The sequence below is a fragment of the Protopterus annectens genome, chromosome 8.part1, assembly GCF_019279795.1.
Source record: "Protopterus annectens isolate FY-2018-M chromosome 8.part1, PAN1.0, whole genome shotgun sequence".
In the NCBI taxonomy this organism is placed as follows: Eukaryota; Metazoa; Chordata; order Ceratodontiformes; family Protopteridae; genus Protopterus; species Protopterus annectens.
In genome coordinates, this window is record NC_056742.1 from 145,935,823 (window position 1) to 145,957,141 (window position 21,319).

The window sequence follows — 21,319 nt, forward strand, 5'->3', positions numbered from 1 at the left end:
GCCAGCTTCAGGTTCGGCCGTTGTCAGTGAGGCACTTTTGCAGCCCCTGTCGTTGGCCATTTTGGAACCGATGGCCGAAACGGACTCCCACGAGGAGCCAACTAGGCCTTTGAATATTTCTATTGCAGGACCTTCGGACAGTGCTCCTTCAGATGGGTCCGGAGCCACTGTGCAGGTACCGGCTTCCGAAGGGGTTTTCAGGCCTACTCAGCTTCTAATAAAGGCAAAGACTCCTTCCAAATCAAAGACTGCAACACAGGCCTCTTCTGAACCGGCTCCCAAGTCACAGAAACAGTTACTTAAGATGGCGGAGGATTTACTTACTATGATTAGGGGTTCACATCCCCCTCCAGATAAAAGGCCAAGGCAGGAAGCTTATTATGACTCCTCTGATCAGGCTTCTGTTTCTTCAGTTTCTTCTTCTGACCAGGAATATTCTTTCCCTCCTTATGAGGATTCTGATGCTGAGGAATCCATTCCTTCAGCTTGTCCCCCTGAGGATTTCTCTTTTGGGGAAACTTTGCATGAAATGAGGGTACATTTCCACTGGGAAGGACAGGAGTATTCGGAATCTAAGAAAAGACTAAGGGATTTTCTTCTTCTTCCCCAACATAGACCCCTGGCTATTCCTCCTATTTTGGATATTGTGGATGATGCTTTTTCGGAGGCTAACTTAACCCCTGACTCTTTTCCTCCTGCTCCTGTTAAGCCTGATAGATATTACAGGGTTCCTGATTCCCACCAGTTTTTATACAAGAACCCTACTGCTGACCCTGAAACCATTTCTCAGGGTCCTAAGGGAGTTAAGGCCGCTTCTGCTAAAAACCCCATTCCCACTGAGAAGGATTCTAGATCTTTAGAAAGATGGGGCAAAAAAGTGTACACTTCTGCTACTTTATCTATTAGGGCTTTAAACTGTCAGTTTCATATGCTGAAATACCAGCAATTTCTCTTGTCTGTTTTAAAACAAAACTTACTTCCATTTCTGTCTGTGCAGATGATAAGGAATTACATGACTTAATGCATGCCACTGAACAAGTTGGGAAGCATGGTTTACACTGTGGATTTTATGCCTTGGATGCTTCTTGTAGGGCTGCTGCCTCTGGCACAGTAATTAGAAGGCATGCATGGTTAAAGGAACAAACACAAGCCTCTTATACACCAAGACAGTGGACTGCTTCCACCCCTAGGGGAGGAGAGGACAGGTCGCAAACTCATAGGAAACAGACTCAATGAATCCCTCTGTTGGGCTGCAGGAACTTCTTGCCTGGAAGCCCCTCTCGAAGGAAAACGTTCTCTTTTTCACTGAAATTGGACTCATATAACCCAAGACAAGCGGGTTCTGGATGTGGTTTCAAGAGGTTACAAATTCCATTTTCATACCCTACCAAGGCCAAGCGGATGGCCAGATCTTCCAAAACATCAATGGACAGAGGCCTTAAACCAGGTGGAAGCTCTTTTGGCTATGAAAGCCATAGAACTAGTTCCACTTTCAGAGATGGGACAAGGTTTTTACTCAAGGCTCTTTCTAGTCCCCAGGAAGCAAAATTCATGGAGACCCATTCTGGATCTGTCAGTCTTGAACACCTTTCTAGAGATTCCAAAATTCAAGATGCTTACTCTACAGCAGCTACTCCAATGCTGTCCAAAAATGCATGGATGGTAACTTTGGATTTAAAGGAGGCATATTTACACATTCCCATCAAGCAGGAACGCAGAAAATACCTCAGGTTCAAGGCGGGATCGAGGTACTTTCAATTCTCTGCGCTGCCCTTTGGATTGTCTACTGCGCCCAGGGTCTTCACCAAATGCCTGGCTCCAGTGGAAGCTTACTGCAGACTCAAGGGAATTCAAATTTACCCTTATCTGGATGACTGTCTTATTCAGGCAGACAGCAAGGAGGTCTTACTCCAGCATCTACGGTTTGTTCAGGATCTCCTCAAGTTCCTGGGATTCACAGTAAACATAAAAAAGTCAAATTTGACACCCTCACAACAGATAATATTTCTGGGCGCTTCTTTAAACACAACAACCCAGATGGCATTTCTGACATACGAAAAACAGTTTCAGCTGGTTTCAACTTTCAAAACCTTGGCAACTTTAACTCAGCTATCTGCAAGGAGATTCCTGCAGGCTTTGGGTTACATGGCCTCCTGCATCCTTCTCGTACCATATGCAAGACTACACATGAGGAAAATACAGTGGTACCTAAAAAGTGTATGGTCTCAGCATTGCCACAGTTTAGACATACTGTTCTCCGTCCTGCCTTGTCTTCAAAAGGAATTCCTATGGTGGTCCAAGGCATGTACTCTAAACAAAGGAAAACCCTTCTGTCTGCCTCCTGCTACTCAGATTCTAACCACGGATGCCTCGGATTATGCATGGGGAGCCCATTTTCAGGGCAACTGTCTGCAGGGCCTTTGGACAAAGGATCAGAAGCACCTGCATATCAATTTAAAGGAAATGGTAGCCGTTCAGAAAGCTCTAATGGCCTTCAGGAATCTTCTACAACCAGGACAACTACTGATACGGACAGACAACACCACAGTTATGTGGTACATAAACAAGCAAGGGGGATCTCATTCCTACCCCCTTTGCAGACTAGCCATGGATCTATGGAACACAGCTCTAGCTTGCAATCTGGACCTTCAAGCTCAGTTTCTGTCAGGGAAGCAAAACTTCCTGGCAGACAGTCTGAGCAGAAACCTTTCGGATCCACAAGAGTGGATGCTGGACACCGAAATATTCAGGATGATAACAGCAGTCTGGGGATGTCCTCACATAGACCTCTTTGCATCCCGTCTCAATCATCAACTACAGAATTTCTGCACCAGGACTTTCCACGAACAAGCTTAGAAAGTGGATTCACTATCATTCATTTGGAGAAACCTCTCGGGATATGCCTTTCCGCCTTTTCCTCTTCTTCCACGGGTATTATTAAAGATCAAACAGGACAAGCCCAAGATGATAATCTTGCTGGCCCCAAATTGGCCTCGACAGTTTTGGTACCCTACTCTGAAAAACCTATGTTTGGAGCCCCCTTGGGTTTTACCACAGACTCTGAACCTTCTGTCCCAACATCAGGGTCAGGTTCTACACTCCCATGTCAGAACTCTCAGCCTGGCGGCCTATTTAATCCAGGGTCTTTGATTCCTTCCCTCCTACCCAAGCAGATTATGGATGTCATTTTAGAAGCCAGATGTCCTAGCACTAGAAAATCTTATGCAGGAAAATGGAAAAGATTTTGTTCCTGGATGCAGGCTCAGGATTCTGATCCTCTTCTTCCTAACATTCCTTTGATTTTACTTTACCTGACAGATCTCTTACATAAGGGTCTCTCTTTCTCTTCCATTAAGATACATGCCTCTGCTATTTCCGCTCATTATAGTACAGACCCTCCAATCTTTTCCCACCAGCTCATGAGACAGTTTCTCAGAGGAGCTAAGAACTTAAGACCTCCTAGATCTCCTCCCATTCCTGCTTGGGATCTCAACTATGTTTTGGAAAAGCTCACCTTACCTCCTTTTGAGCCTGCTGCCTCTTCTGACATCAAGTTTTTATCTTGGAAAACAGCCATCCTGTTAGCTCTGACCTCTGCCAGGAGAGTTTTAGAGTTGCAAGCTCTTATGGCTGTGGAACCTTATATTATTTTTCATCAAGACAGGGTGTCTTTGAGGACTAATCCTACATTCATGCCTAAGGTGGTTTCCAAAGTGGCTTTAAATCAAACTATTCACTTGCCAACTTTTTTCCCCACTCCTCAAAATAAAGGGGAAAGGATCTTACATTCCTTGGATGTACACAGACAACTACGTTTTTACCTGGACAGAACCAAGGACATCAGAAAATCAGAGCAATTGTTTCTTATGCTTCAAGTTCCCAAGGTAAAGCCATTTCAAAACAGACCATTTCTAAATGGATTGCTCATGGAATCAGATTTTGTTATTCACACCATGGAAAGCAAATCCCACCAACAGAAAAAACAAACCAAAGCAAGTCAAGCCCACTAATGTGGGAGCTGCACCTCTGAGATCACACTGTAGAGGAGAAAAGGGCAAAGTTCACCGTGATGGTCCAGTGGTTCATTTCCTGGAGTGAAAATGTGATGTTCCGAGTGCTCGATAACATACCATTTTGGCAAAATTGTCTCGACGTTGTGAATTTCGTGTAAGTGGTTTTTCGACCATATAAAGTAGATCCAGTTAGGTAGATAGCAAACTACACTGTGCGGAGTCTTCATTAACAGCAACATGACAATAAAGTTTATTGCTTCCTCTTTTGTGTTTTCATGTAAGTAGTTTTTCTTCTAATTAAGGTAATTGAATGTTTCCTGTGGTTAATCTTGTATGTTTTACTTTAGTATATGTATATCGATATATTCTTGACACTGCACTTACAGTTCCATATCCTGGGTAGTATTACTTTGTCAGTCTGCTTCTGTTCTGCAATGTGGTGTTCAGGCCAGTAAACAGGGCTTCCAAAAATCAAACTGGGCAGTTCATAGTTCCCTCCATTTTTCCATTAATACTCCAGTCAAATTAGACATGTTTTTGCATTATTTTTTTAGATCAATTAGTACTGTTTGACAGAAGTATTGTGTGGTACATTTTGGTAGTAGCATTGAGAATCTTTGTTGTCGATTATAAATTGTATTTAAATAAAAACTGTGTTAAAAAAAGAATACAAAGGAGAAGATGTGATAGTAGTCATGTCAGCCAAGTAAGTCTTAGTACACCATGCGTAGTCATACTCTTTATTGCATCCTTCGTGTAATTTAATAGAGTAGTGTATCCTTTTTCTGATTTCTTGCGCCTCCATTTAACTGCAGAGATTTGATCTGATGCAAATTATTCCCTTGAAGACTGATTACAATAGCAGATGACTTGAAGAGGTCAAGTCAAAACCTTGCTACCCTTGTTGTCACTGGAAAGCATTATTTGTCTGTGTTACACAGAGTAAAAGTTGGTCTTGCCCACCCCCCCCCCCCCCAAAAAAAAAAAGTGTTCCTGCTTTTTGTGATAACAGGTGTGTGGTATGATTATAATTGCAGTTGCTAGCTAAATCCTTTATTTCTACAAAAAATGAGTCTTTTTCACAATGTACGGGGTGGTGGTGCGGTAGCGTTGTCGCCTCACAGTAAGACATTGTCCTGTTAAATTCTCAACTAGAGTGTCTTCTGTGTGGAGACATGCATGAATGAGCATACCTTCGTTGAAGGTTGTGCGTCAGGGCCGGCAACTCGGCAAGTAAAAATCTACTGCCAATCATTAGTGGACCGGAGTTCTGCTGTGGCGACCCCTAACTGGGAAAAGCCGAAAGACACAACAACAACGCATTTAGTGTAGTTCAAGTCTGTTAGTACCAAAGGATTCCTACAGTTCTCACTTACCTGTGGTTGGTTCGAAGCATATTATTGCAGATGCCTGTGAAGGCTGGGCTCTAAAATGCACATCTTGTGTACATATTTCCTTCTGGAGGAACTAATTAGAATTTGTAAGATGTAGCCTAGCAACCAATGTAGATGTTATGACTTTCCGATCTAAATATCTGGTTTTAGAGTCTAAATCACGTCTGCCATTTCCTATTCTAGAAAACAGTGACTGATTTTAGTTTGAATGTCTTTATCTCTTCTTAAAGCATGCAAACACATTTTCTGTTTGCATTCTGGCAACTAGGATGCATGTTTTCTTTCCTAGATGCTTAGCTGTAATCAGAAGTAACCTAGACATTTTGTATATAAAAAAATCTTCAAATGTGTATATAGTGTTCATTTTATGATATAAAAGATAAAAGAAATGAAATGAGCATCACTGTGTGCCTTGTTAAATCCGTGTAACCATTTTTGTCTTTAAATTTCAATTGCTGACATCAAGAAATAGTTTTAGAACTTTCTAATTTCCGATTCAGTTTTAAAACTTTAGTATCTTTTATAGAAAAGCCAAAAGAATGCAAAACCATTAACCTCATACAAATCCAAAAGTGAAATGCCAAGTGTATCAGCATTCAGTGTCAATATCTGTTTTCTGTCTCTAATGAGCACTGCACTGTGGTATAGCATTTGTTAAAGTGGTTTGAAAACAGGAAGGGCCTTGTTAGAACCATATGTTTTTTGTGTGATCTTAGGCATGTCACTCAACACTCAGCAACTAATTTGGCAATTTGCAGTCACAGACAGATACAGAACTCCACTGACGTCCAGCTACTTAAGTGTGGCAAATAACATGTTTGTGAAAGGAGAAAACCCTAAAAGGAACACATTTAAGATGCATTTCAGCTTTCCTTGTCAGTCATATCAAGAATGATGCATGGTGACATCAGACACACTTTTCAGCAGCTGATATGAAATGGTGGGGGCCATATCAGAATTCTGCAGTGTAAATGTTGGACTTTCATGCCTAAATGTCTGTTTGGATATGTGTAATCAGGTCCATCACAGAGGTGAACAATGGTGGGGGGGCTTTCTTTACCCAGTCTTCCAGTTGCAGATATTGTCATTCTCCATTCTGTTTGTCTGGTGATTAAGGTTTGTCTAGTTCCTCAGAGTATTAGCCTTCATATGCCTTAGTTTTCCTGTGGATTGATTTCATATTCAGCTTAAGTTTCCCACTACATGCTTGCTAACACGTTTGTATAAGCTGTGTTTATGTGGTGACTCTGACATTACTAGAATTCCACACTCCATTGCTGGTCTGTAGTGTAGTGATGTATCCCCTATCCTTTCTCCCACATAAGACCTAAGTTTTTGGCTGCTTGGTATTTTACACCTTTTCCATTGCTGTGGGCATACTACATCTGAGAGAAGACCTATTAGTGCTGAAGATTATGACCTCCCTCCTAGTCATCTGTCTTTCTTGTTTGTGCATACACTTTTCTTTTTTTTTTTTTAATGGAAAAGTGCAAGTAGTCCTATGTCTTAATGTGGTAAAACAGTAGACCTCCAAGTAATATGACTTAATAGATTTGGTTGTGTTAAAAATATTGGGAAGCATGCATAGTAACATTATTTACATTCTCTTTCTGTTAACAGATTAACAGAGTGACATTTTGACTGTAGAAATATTACCATTTCTGAATAAAATAATTTAAATCTAGGATTGATTCTGCATTAATTATCCTTTTACTGTAATAAGCTGCTGGCTCTGGAGTCACCACAGTATTCTGAAATGATTGCATTTGTTAGCTACTACCATCACTGTTAAGTAATCACTAAGAATATCATTCGTCATCCTTCTTGTGTGTAGATAAGTGATTTCTGTCCAAAATTATATTGGGTATGTTGCAGTACCTCAAAACCAGTGGCTAAGCTGTGTCTGAGTGTGACATTTTACTGAATGTTATGTGTAAAACTAGCGGTCTGTCATGTAGGTGCTTATGTAAAAAAAAAGTAAATTGCTATAAAATAGTGAATGAAATGTTTTCATGCTTAATAAAAATGCAGATGTAAGCTGTAATTTTTACATGTTTATCTCACTCTAGCAGTGACTGTGCTTATGCTCTTTCTAAAGCCCATTTCATTTGCTGAAGTATCAGTACTTGTCTGTGACTTGTCTTGCATGTAACTAAGGTTTAGCATTTTGCTGGATTACACATTGTGTTGGGGTCTTGTAGAGCATGGCATGAAGACCTCTTTTGTTAGATGTGAATGTGTCATTTCAGGAGAGAAATGGAAGTGCTCAGAGTGCCACTAGTGGAAGGCCAAACAAAGATGGAAAGGAAAGAGTTAATCCCAATGAAGACCTAGACTGATAAATAAGGTCCAACGTAAACATAGTTGCAGCTTGAGTCTTTGCAGTCCAGTACCGTCCTTGTAAGGTGGATTACAGTTAAATGTGCTGCATTGGGGAAAATATGATGACTGCTGCAGAAATCACTTGTACATCACAGCGCTCTGCTAAAGGCATTAATTAATAGAGCTAACTTTTTATTATGTTTAATGTAGAGATTTTGCGGTTTACCATTCTTAAGAGAAGTAACAGCACTTTCATGTGGTTTGCTTTCTCAGTATCTGGATTTAAGTTCATTGCACAGCAGATTGTTACAGCTTATTAGGTAGACAGTGGAAGTTTTCATGCTACATCAGTATGCCAAACTGGTGTAATTTAGTTTTTCTTAACTAAGTAAAACTCAGCAGACACAAGTGACTTCATGACTGGAACAAGATTTTTAAGAGTGGTTGAATTGTTTGATCATAGCTGTAGAACATACATGTGAAGGCTGATCAGAACCATGTTGACAGGGTAGATCTCATTTAGCAGCCTAAAGCCTTAATCCTGTTTATTATATTGCCAGCTGTACCTCACATAGGGTAAGCAGCTTTATGGTATTCCTTTAATACACTGATCTCATTATCAGGTTATGCTTATATCATAGTAGAAATTGAGGTCCTTAATTTGAGATTCATAGTTTTCCCAGTTTTACAAAAATGCAAGAGGTAGCTCGGTCAGGCTCTTCATAGGCCTTATGTGCTAAAATGAGATCACCACTGAGAAGTCTGTTGGAGAGAGAGAAGAGGGGCATAGTTCTGAGGTACTCGGCGTATGAAATGAAGCTTAGATCTTGTTTTTCTAAGTAAAGAAACATTTTTTTTTTGGAGTTTGGGCCATGTGCCTGAGGAGGTTTATGTCAAAGGGAGCATTGTATTCAGTAATGGGTCTGTTTGAATTCATCAGCAGACTTTGTTAACCTAAGGCCTTTGATATCAGCTTTGACATCAGAGATGTAAATGCCAAAGAGGAATTGCCTGAGTACTGAGCTGTAAGGAGGGACACCAATGGTACTGAACGTCTTAGAGTATACTGTGTCCTGTATATTGACTTGTTTGGTTCTGCTAAGCCAATTTGCTATCCAGTGGATGACACAGGGGTTTATGTTACAGTTGACTAGCTTGCTGTGATACCCATGTGAATGTGAAATTGAGTCAGAGACCTTGGCTAGGTTAAGGTATGCATTGTATATCATTTTGCCTTCATACTAGGCCACAGTGACACTTTCTCAGATGTAGCAGATAAGACCTAACCTTCATGAACCTGAACTGGTTTGGATCAATAGACCACAGACTCCCAATGTCTGAGTTTATATGGTCAATTAAAATGTGTTCCCTTGTTCTGCAGATTAAGCTTGTGAGGGTTATGGGCCTACAATCACTTGGGTCAGTAGTGGAGCCCTCCTTGTGAAGGGAGATATCCACTGCTGTTATTTATGACCTGAGTATATTGCAGGATAAGAGGATGAAGCTAAACAGATTATAGTTTGAATCAGTAGGACAGTGCTCTCACTCAAGCCTTAAAACACCTTTTTTGAATACTTCCAGTTCACACCCATATTGCCTTATGACATCCAGAAAAATTTGGGGATTGGTTTCTTTAAGTGAATTGCCAGCTAATAATAGGCAGTTTTAGAAAAGGTAATGAATTATTAACAACATGGTGCTAGATTGTTAGTTTAGAATGCCCTGAAGTGGAGAAATTAATCTTGGTTTGCCAGTCATTATTCAAATTTATGTTCATGAGTTTCATAACTGAGTGGCCTACATGTTATTGACGTGTATGGTGTGAAACACCAATGTGAGAGACAGGACAATTCACTGTCAATGATGGTTTATATCACACTGTACTGGAAATATTACTACTTGTTTATTAACAAAAACAGTATTCCCATATGTGTACTTTAATACCTCAAAAAAATGTAGTGACTTACAAACTTCTGAAATTAAGCATCTAGTGTGACATTAAGTGAAACCTTGGATGTTGTTGAAGCAAAACTGTCTTTTGATATTTGGACTGTAAGTTGCACATGTTGAGAGATATCTAGTATTTGTTTTGCTAATTATACAATTTAGCATTTGCTTTCATATTTCTGTAAGTATCTCAAGAGTTATGCACTTGCAGAGGAAGTTCTTATGTGAAAGCCTGTGTCTGATTAACAAAAATATTCTAACAATATATGTCTAGGTTGTGCAGTTTTCAAGATATGAACAGTTGTGAAAGTTTAAAATATTATAATTTGGAGTTTGTGTGCATTATAATAATTACAGTATTATGGAAAAAAATATGAATGTACCGACTACTGTCACTGTAAACATTTTCTACTGATAAAAATTGTGCAGACTATAGAAATAGCAATGTTATTGTTCACAAAATATTTTCATTTGTTTATCTTATGCCTTTTTAAGTTTATTTTTCAGAAAATGCTCTGACATGCAAGAAGTGTATAGGCTGCTTGAGGTGTGACATTCCACATCACATAGGTGTTAATGAGTTGTGTTAGCATGGAAGCACCCTGGTGTGTTGTCAGACCCCATAGAACTAGTGGTTTTGACCTTAGACACAGCTTTGGAAGACTTGGTCCGTGGAGAATTTTGGAGGGGAACTCCCAGAGGGGGTATCAAAAGTGTGGAGGCAGTGTGGCAATGGGAAGAGAAGTTTAAATTAAATTTGGCTGCTAAGATGCTGTCTTGGACAGAATAGGTAGTCTCATTACATAACAGATTCATGCAGTGTTGTGTATTCCAAGTCTTCTTGCATAGATGAAAAAGGATTTGTGTTTTTTTTGACATATGTGGTGATTTTTAGTTTGTATTTCATCTTGGCAGAGTTGTTTTTAATTTTTCTTTTTAGTTTCCTGAGCTTGATTGTGAGGTGTGATGTTTTCATTTTTTTTTCTTAGGTTCATAGGTGTGTACTAGGCTATTGGCCCTGGAGCCTTTACAAGCCTAGGCCATAGGATTACCCCAGCATCGTGCTGAAGAGTAATTTGGTTTTCACCAGAGACATTTGCTTCTAAATTTGCAGGAGTTTAGGTGAGTGCAGAAACTAACTCTTGAGTGCTATTGGGCACTCATGGGGGGGGGGTTCTAAGATTCCTCAGACCAACATACAGTTGAATTAAACTGGCCTTGGAGAAATCTCCAAAGGTGGTAGCATCAACGAGGGCTTTAAGCTGCATTTTAATTGTGTACATCACTAGTGTGGTGATCAGATTTTGACCACAGAGGGATGTAGTTATAGGTTTGGAACACAAGAAGGCTATTTTTGTGATGACCATGTACCATTCCATTAGAATTTCTAGAAGGGGAGCAGTACAGTCTAGTCTAAGGAGTTAGCACTGATAATATCTAAGAAATCTTTACCATATTTGTTTGTGATAGCATTAGTAGCCCAGGTGATGCTTGAGTTGCTGAGCTCTCCAAGGAAATAGTGCTTAGTTTAGTTTTGTTGGATTCAAGTTCTTTTAAATAGGTGGTATTGTGACAGTCCCTACTCTCAACTAGTAGTCCAGGAGCCTCAATCCTCACCACTGACACAAGTCAGGGACAGCTATTACGAACAAAAATGGATACACACAGTGTTTTCAGATGCGCACACAGCATCAAACACAATTTCTCTTAAGAGCACACAGGGAGCACACATCAGACCTGGTGCTGGACTGACTCTCTAGGGCCCAAACAAGACTCCACATTGACCACTTTGGAACTCTGTGTCCCCGTTTTAAGTACTGACACGCACACACTTGGATATTTAATTTTTATACACACACACACACACACACACACACACACACACACACACACACACACACACACACACACACACACACACACCTGGGAAAGGCTGGCACAGATTTACCAGCTGTGCCCCCTCTGCCCAGACTATAAGGTAACTACACTGCCTCCAGTCAGCTACTCTTGTACTGAATAAAATTAATACTAATACAAATGGTAGAGTTCAACCAATGTAGCAAGACTTTCAAGAGTAGCCACAGTGTCACTAAAGTAAGCATAAGTACTCTTAAGATGTTAAGTATTCTCTAAAAGACCAGACACATTGAAAGGTATAGAAGTGTTTAATAGTAAATAATAAAATAGAAAACATGAGAATACTGAATATCTAGTTGCAGTAATCACCAGAGTTTCATTCACAGGAGATGTAAAAAAATAACACAGTTGGATAGATTCACACTTATGCAGAAAAACAGTACTTAACTAATCTCACTATAATTTCCTGACTGGTTAAAGAATTATTGTTCCCTGGTTAAGTTACTTACTACAGCAATGCAAGATGATGGGTATTGAGTTGCTTACTCTACAGCAAGGCAAAATGAGGTGTGTGGTTGTGTGAGTTATCTGTGAGAGATCTTTCCTGTCAGGTTCTGAGAAATGAAGTGCTGCTGTGAGAGTCCTGTCATATCTCTCACTAGTATCTACAAAATCATTTCAGTGCTGGTTATAGAATGACATTACATCTGGTCACCTGACTGGTACAACACACACCCAGAGCTTTGCTAAGATCTGTTGCAGCATCTGAAAGCTATAAAACAATTTCAGAAACTTCCACCCTTCCAGGGTAGCAGTTAGTTCACCCCTAAGGATAATACAGTAAGATTCCTAATCCTGGTTTTCCCAGACATTTTTTTTGTCTCTGACTGCAGTCAGACCTATAAGATAAAATTGTTATGGCCTAAAGCAACCCATTTAATTTTCAACCTATTTTTCAATGTTAACTGGACTGAAATTAACCTCTTCCCTTCTAGAATTATTGGTTAAAACATTTACATTTACTCAGTTATAATAATACTGTCTGACATACATGTATATCTCTTTTCTATCCAGCAGGACCCACTGTTGATGCATTTTTAACACAAGCAACTTTACAAGTACATTTTAAACACAAGCATCTGTACAAATCAGTGTGATAGTCAAATGACATAAAATTCTTTACAAAACTCCAGCTAGCTATGCTGGCATATGTTACACATGCACTCCCCTACTCTCCCTGGCACAGATGGCACTAACTCATATCATCACAGTTGTATGTTACGAGTGTCACGGTGGGTGTTTTGTAGTTGGCCAGGGTGTACAAAAAGATTTTCAGGTTACTAAGATGTGAAGGAATTCATGGTCCATTGTCCAATCAAATAATTCTTAAAGTGATGAATTCATGGAGAAGTATGGATATTCCAGTACCCTTGGTAGAGAGTCTGAACACGAGATGAGCATTGAAACCTGATAAAGGTCTGCTGTCCTTACACTGGAAACATGTTTTGGTAAGTGATGCAAATGTTGATAGCTTTTAGAGACAATGTTATTTTGTTAAGCCTTTGAGCACTGAGCACCAGCACCTTAATACTGTTTTGTCATGTTTAGCTAGGCTGGTAGATGACGCATGTTTATCTTGTCTGAAAAGACACTGTTGGGGTGGAGAAAGTTTTAGCTCTTATATGGAAGCCTTGAGGTAAAAGGTACAGGCCATCCCTTAAGAGGCAGGTAGAACCATAAGCCATGTCCCTCCAGGCTGAGGTATGTTAGACCTACAACCTTCTCTTTGAATGACACCAACTGCTAAGCTAGCTGTTTTTGAAAATTAATGAGTCACTTCTGACACACCACATGGCTTTAAACTCAGGAAAGCAAACTGTGAGAATGGCTGTTAGATACTTGAATCAAAACCAAAGGAAGAAACTCGGTGCAGACAACACCTAAAAGGTGACAATTTGGGGGGGGGGACTACAACAGACACTGTGAGAGGTCCAGGAGCTCCAGAAAGCATCCAGAAGTAAAGGCAAAAATAAACTGTTTATTCCAGTACAATCCAAAAGCATTAACAGACACCTCATTTTTGTACCTATACACAGGACTTCATCAGATCTATGTCCTTTTGTAGCATGTGAAATGTAACTTGCAATTATTGTGGAGCTTTTCTCCCCAGGCCTCCACTGAAAACTGGCTCTTCTTGGCCCAGTGGACTTTCCCAGTCATCAAACTTAAATAAATAAATAAATAAATAAAGCCCTTATGTATAGGTACGAAAATGCAGCAAGTCAGTTAATGCTTTTGAGGATTGTGTTGGAATAAACAGTTCATTTTTCCCTTTACTTCTTTGTGTTTTCTAGACCTCTCACAGTACCTGCTGTATTTTTTTCCTGTTAGATATTTGGATAAATGGTTTGAAATAGTTAAACATAATAATGCTAAAACTGTGATTCTAAAGATTGTGAGAAATTAACTTTGTCTGCAATGTAGTTAAACTGTAACATGGTTTGCATGAGTTCTGTGATGATTCATGCCCTGCAGTACGAAATGTACTGGGGCAATTGTCAAGGGAGGGAGGAAATTGAGTAATGTAAAAAGTGCGTGGAAGCTGACTTGGTCTTTTTTAATTTTCAGCTCAGATTATGATGACTGGAGACCAGCGTTGGCCAGCCTTCTCCAACCTATTCCATTCCCAAAAGAGTAAGCATAACATAGTGTAAAACTTTCTTTGTTAATTAACTTGAATGGAAACATTTCCTGTTTCGTAGTACTCAGCATAATGTTTTAGAGTAAAACATGAAACTTTCTCTCCCTCTGAATGGATGGTATCATGAATGATGGTGGACTGTGAAATGGCCCACTTTACAGTGCATGCTTTGAAAAACAGAATGTTACATAAAAGATGACTAAATGACATAAATGTGCATAATGAAAGTGGAAAACTTAACTCTGTTACATACATATGTGTTTAGGACTTGATAGAGTTAAACTTACATTCAAAATCATGGAAAAGATAAACTTGGTAAGCACCCCTAACAGCTATTAAGATCAGTCTCATGCTAGGGACTGTAATAGGAGACATTGCCCAAGCAGAGCTCCAAAGGTAAAACAGATGTTAGAAGTTCACTGTGCACTGCTTATAAACAGAAACTGTGGTAGAACAGAGTTTAACAACTTTTAAAGCCATTAGCTCTACATAGGAGCACTTAATTTCTGCCTAAAGTCTGACATGGCTAAGTACTTTACCAATTTTGAAAGCAGATAGCACACTTTGCACTCGTATTTGTATTTATTCTGTAAATGGATGTACACAGAGTAGACAAACCTCCATGCACTACAAAGAAACTTTTATTATGTGTTCTCCACATGGATGCCAAGAGTCACCTCTCTGGAGTCACTCTAGAGGAGCACTTGCTGGCATTCATGTGTCAAACACATAATAAGCTGGTTATGATAGGAAACCTTATTGCAATCCTTTACATTTTGATTGATATATACAGTGGATATAAAAAGTGCACACACCCCTGTTAAAATGCCAGGTTTTTGTGATATAAAAAAATGAGACCACAGTAAATCATTTTAAAACTTTTCCCACCTTTAATGTGACCTATAACCTGTACAATTCAATTGCAAAACAAACAAATCCGTTAGGGGAATAATTATAAAAAATAAAAAACGTACCATAAGCTGGTTGCATAAGTGTGCACACCCTTAAACTAATACTTTGTTGAAGCACCTTTTGATTTAATTACAGCATTCAGTCTTCTTGGGTACACACCTGCCATCAATTAGAGAGACTCTGATTAACCCCAAATAAAGTTCAGCTGTTCTAGTTGGATTTTCCTGATATTTACTCAGTTGCCTGCAACAGCAAAAACCATGGTTCACAGAGAACTTACAAAGCATCAAAGGGATCTCATTGTTGAAATGTATCAGTCAGGAGAAGGATACAAAAAAAATTTCCACAACATTGGATATGCCATGGAACACAGTGAAGACAGTCATCAAAAAGTGGAGAAAATATGGGACAACAGCAACGTTGCAAAGAACTGGACGTCCCTCCAAAATTGATGAAAGGAGAAGACGAAAACTGGTCAGGGAGGCTGCCAAGAGACTTACAGCAACACTGAGGGAGCTGCAGGAATTTCTGGCAAGTACTGGTTGTGTACTACATGTGACAACAGTCTCCCGTATTCTCCTTGTGTCTTGGCTATGGGGTAGGGTTGCAAGACAGAAGCCTTTTCTTACACAGAAAAACATCCAGGCCTGGCTAAAATTTGCAAAACAATGCATCAAGTCTTCCAAAAGAATGTGGGAAAATGCATTATGATCTGATGAGACCAAGGTTGAACCTTTTGGCCACAATTCCAAAAGGTACGTTTGGCACAAAAACAACACTTCACATCACCAAAAGAACACCATCCCCACAGTGAAGCATGGTGGTGGCAGTATCATGACTGGGGTTGTTTTTCTTCAGCTGGAACTGGGGCTTTAGTTAAGGTGGAGGTAATTATGAACAGTTCCAAATACCACTCACTTTTGGCCCAAAACCTTCAGGCGTCTGCTAGAAAGCTGAAGATTACGAGGAATTTTACCTTTCAACATGACAATGACTCCAAGCATACATCCAAATCAACAAAAGAATGGCTTCACCTGAAGAAAATTAAAGTTTTGGAATGGTCCAGCCAGACCCCAGACCTAAATCTAATAGAAAATCTGTGGGGTGTCCTGAAGAGGGCTGTGCACAAGAGATGCCCTTGCAGTCTGACAGATTTGGAGAGCTTTTGCAAGGAAGAGTGGGCAAATATTGCCAAGTCAAGTTGTGCTTTAAGGGTGTGCACACTTATGCAACCAGCTTATTGTAATTTTTTAATTTTTTATATTTATTCCCCTAACAGATTTGTTTGTTTTTCTATTGAATTGTACAGGTTATAGGTCACATTAAAGGTGGGAAACGTTTTGAAATGATTTATTGTGGTCTAATTTTTTATCACAAAACCTGGCATTTTAACAGGGTTGTGTAGATATCCTTATTGGTTCCTTCATTCTGCTAGTGTGCTTTTAAGTGAAAGAACATCTAGGAAACGAACTTGAAAAATAAAGGAAATTTTGGTAATATTCTTTACCTGAACGTTGTCTGCAATGACAAAATTCTTCCTGAGGAAGTGCTTGTTTATACTATTACTCTGAAGGGGGAGGGGTTTTCCAATTTTTGACAGCTCCTGCTTTTCTTTTTACATAAAATGTCAAGTTCTCTTTCATAGCTGTTGTAAATGTATTCACTAAACAACTGTTTTCCGAGAAAGTTAACTGAGCAGTTAGGAAGGTTTAAGAAGAGAGTAACAATTGCCAGGTTCTTGTATATTAAGTAAAAAAGGTTAGAAATTAAGAGGAATTGCCATTGTTTTTCTTCTCTTAGGGAGTCCTTTCATGAACAATTAGGGACAGAGTACAAATAAACCTGAGGGTGCTAATTTTTTCACAGTTGGCAGCTTAACTGACACTTATAAAAAAATGAAAGTTCTACCTCAGAAATTGTTTAGTAACTTGCATGTTCTTTAAAGCAGTAACTTGAGTTGTAAGTCTTATTTGACTATTCATAAAATGAAGTTCTCATTTAGAACTCATACCTATTTTCTTGGAAATCACAGCTATTTCATTGGCTTGTTTGCACTAATTTGCAGATTTTTTTTACAAATACCATATTCTCACATTCCAATTTTTAATGCATTTTTTTGCTTGTAAAAGGTCCCTCCCTGTCAGACACACGCATCTCACTCTCTCTCTCTGAATTATATGATTTGTTTTGGTGCTGGATTTGTACTAGCAAAGTTGACATTAATAATTTTTGTTTTCTATTAAATTTATTATGTTTAAGTTATTGTTTAAGGAACAAATCATCTACCCAAGATTGCAACAATTTGCTGCTTGATACATTGTTCCCCACAGGACAAGATTTTAATACTTTTGAAAAGTTCAGGCTGGTACTTGATGCAGAAGGCAAAACTACATTTCTAAGTTAATAGGCTAATTTCCCTTTGGGCAGCTTTCTTCAGTTTCCAGTTTAGTTTTAGTTAGACTAGGAAGCAAACATGCAGTGCATATTATATAACAGCATTTTGATGTATACTTAAAATAGAAGGGGGCAGGCAGCAGCAGGTTTCAGTTAGTTTTGCAGTTAAAATCCACCCCCCCATATTAAATCAAGTGATGCAGAAAGCAAAGATCCTAGAGACTGGGCTGATTTCCCTATGGGCTAATTTTCCTTTCGGTCTCTCTCTCTCTGTTATTTCCAGTTTAATTTTAACTAAATGAGTAGTATCTAAGCAAGTTTACAGTCCTTATGAAGTAGGACTTTGGCCTTTCCCTTACTATTTTTAAACCAGGAAGGTAGTCACTGTTTTTAAATAGGTGTTTGAATTAAAAGCCACATTGCCAAGCCAAGTGAAGCAGAAAACAGAATGACATTGGACTGTTTTCCATTTGTTTTAATTTTTTCCCCTCTGGGGGTGGGGGTGGGGGACGGGCATTTGTATCATTTTATACCAGTAGCTGCTGCTTGCAGTATCCTGACTCTGTAGTTGGGTTCAGTAGTGCAACATGTCATACTGCCTCCCTGCCTACCCCAGGATGGATGAACCAGCAGCAGACCCTTGGTCCCACCCTCTCCTGCCTCAGGCGTTTTAACACCCAACCCAGTAGTCAGTCCCAGGTCATCTGCATCATAGTCAAGGCATTATTACCTTAATTCCCAAGGCTGAGGTACCCAAGGCAGTTATTTTGAGGAAAGAGTTGCTATTAGTTCTATTTAAATGTGAACCAGATTGAGTTATTTTCCAGAAATGTGTGTAAGTTTTTAAAAGTTGAATATCAACAACTTTATTTTTGTTACATTTTGTAATGGGCAGTAAATGTAGGCAAAATAGTAATGCTTCATCTATACCACAAGACAGAAAATAATCATAAATTGTACAGCTACATAGGTTTACAATTTGCATGTAGATGTTAATGTGTAATTACTGTAAAATTCTAGATAAAGATAGAAAGAAGCTTCTGATGTACAGAAAGAAGTCCTGTAGGTGTGCCAGTGCAGAATGACCTAAGGAATGTAGCTATGAACATGTGGCAGTAGAAGGACTGAAGTCAGTGTGGTAAGCACCACTGCTTTACTTATGTGAAATGACTTGACAGAAGTTATTTTTCTCAAGTTTTGCTCCATACCCTTGCTTATCATACGGTTCTCCGTCCAGACTGCCTTCTTATTCATTGGTTCCCCAGAGGTGAGAACCTTTCGGGACATATGTTCCTTGGAGGTGAATGACAAGCAGACCTTTACTGCCATTAGAACAAAGTAATGGAGTTTCTACTTTTCTGGCCGTATCCCCTCTGCACATACCAGTCAACATGTGCTAAGGATGTCAGTGAGGATGTGTCACTCACTTCTGAATGCAATGTAATCCTTCAAGACTGACTTGCCTCCTTGAAGCCAGTACTCTCTCCAGTGATAGCTCTAACATGAAACTTTGCCATCTTGGGCATGTTCCCTACACCCTCGCTTGAAGAGAGGTGAGCCAGCTTATCTTCATCACTATTTTCCCTATGCCAGCTCCAGCAAGCACCCAAGTTGCTAATTGAACTGTAGTCTCCTGGGTTGTACTCCGGGATTTATCCATGCATGCCATCAGAGCTGACAAAATGTCTTGTCAAAAGTAGATTTTTCCCCCTAAAAATTTGCTACATATTCTTAAAGTATATTATAGGTTCATAGGTGTCAGACTTTGAGTGCATCACTGCAGATAAGTTAACTGCCACAGTGCATGTTACTGTAGTTGGTTCATATTTATTTGGGCCGTGTTTTTAATAAAAAATCTTTATTAACTTTTTATTCAACCTACAGCCCAAACAAAGTTAAGATTTCCATCAAACACGTCAACTAAGGGTTCTTCCGTAGACTTTAATGGGAACATTTTTGTGCCCATTCAAAATGCATCCATTAAAGTCTATGGCCGTATTTAATGTTTCACAAAGCTGATGTTACTGAGGTTAAAGGTAATTTTAAACTTTCAGTAGCATCAGCTTGATGAAAACAAATTTAACATACAATGGTGTTAAAAGGAAAGTCACAGACTGAGACAATACACTTTAATATTATTCAGAATATTTATAATTATTTTTTAAAGTAAACTTGTTTAGAACAACAACTGCACACTTAACAGTCAGAGTCGTGAGTCATGGCCATTGTTCATACTGGTGAAAATTATGTAAGACTTAACATTCTCTAAAGAGAAGTCCAGCTTGTTTAATAACAGAACCAATGAAAGAACAAGGTACTGAAAATAGAAGGGTCACCATTGTTCTTAAGAAACACCAAGGCAATTTTAATAGTTCCAAACCACACAAGACTTTTAATATGAAACCACGCAGTATAAACAGCTCCAAAAGATAATTTATTTTGGGAGCTGTGTATACTGTGTGGTTTGTAGTAAAAGTCTTGTGTGGTGTGAAACTATTAAAACTGCCTTGGTGTTTCCTTAGAAGAACAGTTACCCTTCTATTTTCATTGCCTTGTTGTTTCATGGTTTATTTTGCACTATATACTTCACTTTGTTAATAACAGAACCAATGTTGCTTGCATTAGGAGCATTTGGCTTTAGAAACCTTCTCAGTCTGTCACCCCCTCCGTTCCTATCATGCACCACAAATGCCCTGTCTCTCTGCAATTTTATTTGTTGCTCTTGAAGACCACTCTAGGCTAAAATTCTTTGGTTTCCTGAGATAAATGTTTTCAAGAGTGCATAAAATCTTTTAGTTTGTTTTTATTCTTATTCCTCTAGTTCTTTGATTTTCCGATTTTTTTTTTACTGTTTTTCTTTTGTCAAACTGTGCTTTTGTTTTTCTTCCCATTTGTACCCAATCTAAATTCTATTTTGGTGAAACTCCCACGGAGAGCCACACAGGGCGACTTTACTGTTTAGGAGAGTTCTGTAACTCTCCGAAGTATCTGCTCTGCAGGTAGTTTTATAATTCTGCTGTTAAGATACATAGACAGCTGCTGTGTATTCATCTGCTGTAGAAGTCATTGTCTTTTAAAACAGAATTTAGTGAGTGTTTGGGCTTCTCATCACCTTCCGCCCAAAAGAACTAGACCATTAAACTTTCTGATCAGGGAGCTTATTCTTTCTCATTTTCATTTCCTGCCAGTTATTTCCTCTTTCCTTTGCATTTCTCAGTCTGTGAATAAAGTAGTTGTTAAAACGACAGTCTTAAGTTACCAGCTGCACGTGTGCTTTTGATCAGGAGCATAGGTGGCTTTGTTGCTCAGCAGGCATCCACTAGTCTGGCCCTTCCTAGGTCATCCCCTACTTGTCTTCTTTGTCCTTGAGTATGGTAGACTTACTGATGCAGTGTCCAGGTTTTGTCTAGACATTGTGGTACTCCCTGTGCTGCTGCATATGTCCCTGAGCACAGAGACTCCTTTGGAATGCCATTCTTACCACAGAACACCATGACAGTGTCAGTGTAAGTGTTACTACCAGCACCACAACTTCTCTGCCTGTCGTCAACCATCAGGATGCCAGCACCTATGTGTAGGCCTCATCACCAGGCCCTGCTTTAGCATTATATAATCCAGTATAGATTTTGGCTACTCTGACAGTGCCATGAGGTTCTGCAGCATGTCATTGTCCATACTGATACCAGTGCTTCATTCAGCACACATGACAGCTTTGATTCAGGCTTCAAATTCCCGCACAAAAAATGACAGCGTTTTTTGAGCTTCTGACCCTCAAAAGA

General features: G+C 39.3%; 1 protein-coding gene across 1 annotated transcript in view; it reads left to right on the forward strand.

Moving 5' to 3' along the window:
- The window catches only part of LOC122810253 (c-Maf inducing protein), a gene marked incomplete in the record, with an annotated part of 1,337,359 nt that overhangs the window by 882,473 nt on the left and 433,567 nt on the right, over window positions 1-21,319 (forward strand). Inside the window, 1 exon segment of the mRNA XM_044081790.1 lies at window positions 14,162-14,227. Within this exon segment, the coding sequence (XP_043937725.1) occupies window positions 14,162-14,227 (66 nt within the window).